The sequence below is a fragment of the Diadema antillarum genome, unplaced genomic scaffold (assembly GCF_040938485.1).
Source record: "Diadema antillarum isolate AM-2024a unplaced genomic scaffold, OU_Dant_1.0 seq00000085_RagTag, whole genome shotgun sequence".
Lineage (NCBI taxonomy): Eukaryota > Metazoa > Echinodermata > Echinoidea > Diadematoida > Diadematidae > Diadema > Diadema antillarum.
Window position 1 is genome coordinate 1,834,314 of NW_027271177.1, and position 7,124 is coordinate 1,841,437.

At 41.7% G+C, this 7,124-nt stretch overlaps 1 protein-coding gene across 2 annotated transcripts in view; it reads left to right on the forward strand.

Moving 5' to 3' along the window:
* The window catches only part of LOC139726495 (uncharacterized), a 99,681-nt gene extending 92,745 nt beyond the window's left edge, over positions 1–6,936 (forward strand). For both annotated transcript variants that reach the window (XM_071637448.1, XM_071637449.1), the window contains one exon: positions 4,159–6,936. In XM_071637448.1, coding sequence (XP_071493549.1) covers positions 4,467–6,578 — 2,112 coding nt within the window. In that variant the 5' untranslated portion in view covers positions 4,159–4,466 and the 3' untranslated portion in view covers positions 6,579–6,936. The remainder of the gene's footprint in view (positions 1–4,158) is intronic.
* Positions 6,937–7,124: the final 188 nt, after the last annotated feature.

The window sequence follows — 7,124 nt, forward strand, 5'->3', positions numbered from 1 at the left end:
AGCGCTTCCTATTGGCTACATTCTTGAACCCATTTTATAATATGGGATAACTCTTACGGTGGATGGGTGTACTCATGGGTTACTTTTTCGCAACACGTTTCCTACGGAATCCTTCTTGGTTTTCTGTTTTTCTTGGTTCTGTTAGTGAATACCGAGCTGGTGTTAAATTTTCTGTGCTCATTTATGGTGTTAAATTAACACATCCCGGTGTCATTTCCAAATATAAAACTGTTTTTTGAAGAGTTTCTTAGTAACTGCACTTCTTGTTGATTTTTAGTTTAAACAAGACGATCAAGAATTTTACATTAAAATACTAGATTTTTGAAAAAAATGTGAAAATAAATTTACACTACAGTAACACCAGCTAGTGTGGTCTCTTATTGAAGCTGGACGGGTGTTAAACCATTGATATTAACACCAATAAATATCAAATCAACACCATGTGGTGTCATTTTTGAATTAACACCAGTACAGTGTCAAAATATCACCAGGTACAGTGTCAAATTAACACCACGAAGTGTCAAGTGAACACTTTTCAACACCATCACAGCACATTTTCTACACCTGTGGGTGTGGTCCTCTATTAACACTTGATCGGTGATAAATTTAACACCCATGGTGTTAAATCTAACACCGATGTCTTTACAGTGTGTGCAGAGTCGATAGAGAATTCTCAGGATCTTGTATCAAACGGGTCAACTTTATTTAATAGCGTTGATTCCTATTTCTTTGTATGTTTGATAAGAGTATAATATCATATATCACGTAACACCAGCAGATTTCCGTGTCTGATCATGATGCAATATGAGCCCTCTAGGAAGACTCTTGATCTGACGGCATTCCAGACAAAGAATTGAGCATTATGAGAATAATAGGAAAAACAAGGACAAGTAAATCCAAGATAGCAGAAGCCGTAGTCCTTTGAACTAACATGCAGTTTTATTTTCATACTTGTACATCATGTTCAAACAACATCATCTTTAGAGTGGGATGACTCTGTGCTTTTTCATCTTTCTTGTATACTCTTAGACAAAAATCTCCATATTCATGTCTTTATGAACTAATTGCTTTAGATCATCAAAATTAAGGTCGTTTAACATGTATGATCTAATTCGTGCAATTTAGTAGATGGATCGCATCGTTTTTACCTAAAAACGTTACACATAATTTACCTCCTGTCCTGGCTGCCTGATTTAAAATACGACAGTAGTCATCAATTGATGTGTTTGTTTAATGTACTCATGCATTGTTCTTTGTCTGGAAGTTACTTTCTGCTATGGTTTAATATGTCTCATGTACTCTGCGACACACACACACACACACACACATACACCCCCACACACAAACAAGCACACAAACATACGGAGGACAGAAAAAAGAACACCTCAGGATCGATAAGGCCCCTGGGTGGAAACATTTTCCCTGTTTTATCAGCGTCCTGTCTGATCACTGCTTGTTTGGCGTTGTAATGCTGTCATCGGGTAGCCGTTGGCGATTATTCTCAAGACGTGCATAGAATAGAATGCATCCAGTGGGGTAGCCGTCTACTGGCTGGTGTTGTCGTTACTATGAATATCAGAAGGACGTAGGTTTCAGACTATATAATATACGGAGTTATCATCAACACTCCATAATTATCATCATCCATACTTCAAGCATGCAAGTGTCATTTATTTTTGATGTGATTTTTCTAATGGTCTCTCGAGGGACCACAGAATCATCGAGTAATGTCGAAGAAGAATATCAAGAGCTCAAATCACGAAGACAAAAACAAGAACCCGAACGAACAAAAACCCTTGTTTGCTCTACAGTCTAGTACCTACTTCAAATACATTGGAGGAAGAGGAGAAAGAAAGAGACAGATTGTTCGGAGGAGAAAGGGGAGAGAGAAATAGAAAGAGAGAGAGAGAGAGAGATGGAGAGATTGTAATGCGACAGAACTGACATGCCGCAAGGAATATGAGGAATGCGCACCTTATAAAGAGCATCTTTTGAACCGACCGATAGCTCCTAGCAGTAAAACGGACAGAGAAGGTCCCAAACGTGATTAAGAAATTGCAAATGTATGTCATGTAATCCATGGTGTTGAATGAATGTTCACCACGGAAAAAAAGAACCACACGAGGACGTTAAATTTGCTATATATTTCAAATGTTGGAATGAATAAGAAACCTGTTACTCAAAATGACTAATTTCTCAGGAGGAACGACATAAATGTTTTAAACTCATTAGTAAATTGACATAATCTGTTAGTCTTATGCTCTCATAAGAAGTCTTTTCTCCTTCGGGAAAAAAAAATGGGTTGAAATGTGCAATACTTTGTGAATGCAGTAGTGCAGAAGCTGACTCGAGATGGCGTCTTGTCCATTCCAGTCGCCCCTCTCCCATTAAAAAATAAAACCTCTTTGTAATCTTTATTTGTCATAATCTTCGTTGTACATTCCTCTCTTAGTTTAACCTTTTCGTGGCAGTAGTCTTTAGCCAACGCAGTCTGGACGTATATCTCGTTTATGTCTGAATTGAGACTAATCGCGATACAACAACGATCACATCCAGAGGCCCAGACCGCCCAGACCGCGCGCGAGGCCTTGTCCAGCGGCTACGTGTCAGGGACTTGAGACAGTGTGTACAATACTATTTGATTCTCTGCGCCAATCGGTATTCCCAACACACAAAGGGTTAAGACTTATAAATACAATATGTCATTGAAAAGATGCAGCCCGCCCTCTGTTTACCACCATTACATTCCGCGAGTTGTCTCCTACAGTGTAATTCTTCGCCATTTTTACTCAAGTTTAAAAGATGAGAATTTGTTACTGATGGAAACAAGATCGTTACTACTGTTTGTCTGGCAAGCACAATTTGTATCTCTTTTAATTTCCTACAAAATATGAGCAGAAATTACAACAGTGAAACGAAACTGCAATGTGAAAAGCTTCGTGAATCGTCTATGTACATGCATAGTGTGCACTAGGGTATTGCATGCCGTCTTGGTTCGTCGAATGACGATGAAATTTTTACAAACAAAACCGTGCTTTATAGAAATTGCGATTTCTCACCAGAGACGGCAAAAACACCAGTACGATTCTGCAGTTCTGTTGTGCGAAGCAACGCCCGCTAGAAATAAATAATATTGCCACAATTTTTCGTGGAACGGACACGTGCTTAAAGATAAAGGTACAGTGTGATGGAATGAAAAGAGAACAGCCACCGACTGACCGAGCCCTGAAGACTTGTGTGTAACAGATAGTTTCTTTTGCCGCCATTTCAACCGTGGTACAAATCCTCGGTAAGCTCCAATTAGTCGATACTTTCAGGCCAAGGCGTAATACGACACTCTACAAAACAGACATCATTTGGCGCACTACAGAGTGTGGAACGAACTGGGGAGACCGTGGTGATAACGAGCAAACGCTCCCCTGAGCTCTCCGAAAACCAAACCGAGTGTCATTCAACCCTATAGTTCTAATTAACACTGATCCCTACCTGAGTCTTACGAACAGCATCTCTTGCCCCTGTCGAGTCGAGTTTCTCCCCAGTCCCTTGAGTAACCGATATTTTGTGTCGTCCCTCAGTCTTCTCTTTGAAATTTAAAGCATCCATTGTAATCTTCCTTGCAGCGAAGGCAAATCTTGAGAGAATGTAACCCGTGCAATTCTCGCGACAGCCGTAGGCATGATCCACATTCAGATTTGAAGCACGCAAATAAAGAGTATAAGAGAGAAAAAAAATAAAGAGAAATAAAAGTGCTACTCCGTACAGATGACAATCGTTGAATGAGTGAGTGGTTGGACATCTAGCAAAATGACTTGTTGCATTTGATTTTTGTTAAAGTTTTCTCACTATTCTCGACTTGTAAGCTACCATACAAATATGATATATACAACCCTAGTCATGTCAGTTTTTAGTATGAATAAAATTGCTAATAGTTATCACGATGATGATTATGGTGACGCAGTATAATGCCATTACAGATGGTGACATTATATCATAATGGTTTGAGTGTGTGCGTCTGTGTATGTGGTGTTTGACATAATTATTTTGCCAAGTTGTTCTACTTTCCCGAAACATATAGCAAGACTAATATACTGTTGGGTGGATTTCCTAATAATGCTACGTTTCCTTTTCTTTCTCTTCTCTATTATTCTACTTCTACAGACATCAAAGCTCTCTTACGTAACCATCGGCAGAGCGACATACAAGCATCGAACGCTTGCCTACAATATCGGGTGACGACAAGTTGGATGTCAACGCGCATTTCGGCGACATGTGACTTGTTGTCCAGCTCTCCATCAACTTTCGCCAGGAGTGACATATAAACAGGAGTTTTAACATAGTACCTGTTCACGAGGCATTTCATGGACTGCCTTTCATGAAGTTTGAGTGAAGAGCGGCTTTCCGTCCACAGCGTCGCTGCGACAAGCTAGATATGTAGCACGAAGCAGTAGAGACGGGGGTGTCCTCGTATGATACGATATCCAGCAAGCCCATCGGTAGATGAGGCTAGTGCTTTTGCCACAATGAAGCTTAGTGTGGCCCGGTGTGTTGGATGGGTGTCTCTAGCTTTAGCAATTCTGGCTCCTTTCTTGCAGACAGCCGTGGCGCGGATCTCGAAAATCTTTCCGTGTCCGGAAAGCTGCGATTGTGACATTGTGACGCAGCGTGTGGATTGCTCGGACAATGGCCTCTCCAGGCTTCCATCAAGCCTGCCAGTCAGCACGCGAATTCTGCTCTTCAGGGGAAACAACTTAGAAGATAATCTCACCCTGAAATGCTTCAATATCACGTCCCTCACGCGGCTGCGACAACTTTCTTTGGCGAACAACTCTTTGATCGCGGTGCATGATGATGTTTTATCCCACCAAGAAAGGATCATCAAACTGGACATGAGTTTTAACCATCTGCAGAGCATTCCGGAGACCATTCGTACCATGCGTTTCTTAAAACACCTCTACCTTAGCTCCAATCACATTTCCTACATCACAAACGCTGACTTTTCCCAAAAGAACTGCATGATCGAACAACTTCACTTAAGTCGCAACGAAATCAGTATCATACAAGAGGGTGCCTTCAATTCTCTGGGTCAGCTTAAAAAGCTCTACCTAGGCAGTAACCTTATCAGCAATATATCTAGTGGACTCTTCGACAGACTATCATTGTTACAACAACTCGATTTGTCTCACAATAGATTAGGAGCTGATCTAGATTTACAGTCAGAACTTCGCGGGGATGATATTCCCACTCCAAAGACGGTGGAGCTCGTTCCTGGACCCGAGTTAATGTACGGGCTCCCGGTAAACTGTAGTGACTGGTTCCATTCCCACGGTGCCCCAGCCTTAACTCACCTGAATCTGGCTGGTAACATTATCAAAATAATCGCCGACAATGCCTTCATTCATTTCCCATTAGTAACGTCGCTAAATCTTAGCGAAAATGAGATCGTGACATTACCTGTGACTTTGTTTCACAACATGAGCTATCTTGTCGAGTTAGATATGAGTGGAAATAATCTGACGACGTTGCACGGCCAGCAATTCCGGGGAAATCCCTCTTTACAGTTTTTGAACTTGAATCGGAATCAACTCCAGGAGTTACCAGATGACCTATTCAATTGGAGCGAAGATATGTCGTACCTGGACATGTCTCATAACAACCTTAGAGATGTAAACTTCCTTGGCGTGAAAATGCGATCCCTCGTAAACCTACACATGTCTTACAATGCTCTTGAGGTTGTCAGTAGCATTGGCTTCACCAGTCTGGTCAGTATAGAGTTTTTGAACCTACAAAACAGCATGCTTGGGGAGATTCCCAACGTCCGAAACCTAACCAAACTCCGAGAGATCGACCTGTCTTCAAATGCCATAACATCCATTCCATACGATGCCTTTGATGGAGATATCGCCTTGGAGACGATCTTACTTCAGGGAAACGGGATTTTGACCATCCGCGAGGAAGTCTTCAGCGGGCTACCTGCGCTTACAACGCTTAACGCCGAGGACAACCCCGTCCACTGCGATTGCAATGTCAAATGGCTAGCGGCAGAATATGACTACAGTTCAAGTGCTGGTGCCGATGGCGGTGACTATGCCATGTTTAGTGACATTCCTTCGGACGTCTCTGCGGATTACAGCGCACCGGTTGACTGGAGGGACGCGCTCCGCGCGAGTGTGGTGTGTGTCAAACCGCCCATTGCAGAAGGGATGTATATCAAAGAAGCCATCAACTATTATTCCGCTGACTTGATCTGCAATCATTTCGCCAATCCACACAGCATAATGATTCTAATTCTCACGTGGTTCCTTATCATCATGGTGTTTCTTATCCTATTCTGGAGCCGGACCTTCTGGATGGCGCGAAAGCAGCTCGGTTTCATGCGCCCTCACAAGTCGAAGGGTAAGCTAACTGAGGAGACTTGCTATGTCATATCGTCGAAGAAGGCAGGGAATGGACAGTACCAACTCATCCCAGATAAGAACGAGACTGATCCTTTGATGTTTCTTCATAACCACAAGGACGAATCATGCAAGATGAGAACGTTTGACCGGAGTAGTGAGCTATTCATTGAAACGACTGTGTGAGAGATTATGAAAGCAAATGGAGTTCTCTTGGATTCTGGTACTCCCGTGTATTTTTTATATCATTCGCAAAGATAAAAGAATACAAGAAACTATCTTCTTTTTTTTTCGATACGACATCGGACATCTCTGTCTATTTTCCAAAGAGAGAGATTAAAAACACAGAAAGTTATAGTGTCATTTCATTACAGGTGTAGAGTCATTTATATTTTATTGAAACAAAAGCAGATACAATGTGTGCTTATTTGTTATTTTCAAGACATCGCTTTAATGAGACTTTTACTGTACGGAAGCCATCGCGTTTATTGTTCGTTATTAAAAGAGAGGTACTGCTGAAAATAGTTCTTGCTGTACGTTATTTGTCCAATCTCTGCGATATTTGCAACGAGGCACTTCAAAAAACACATCCGCACGACACGCAGTACAACAATATCAACACATTGTTTACAGATCCTATATTTTATGTGCATCGTGTTTATATCGGATATCGTATCACAGGTGTTGGTGGTATGGTGGGGGGGGGGGGGGGGAGGGGGTTATGAGTCCAGG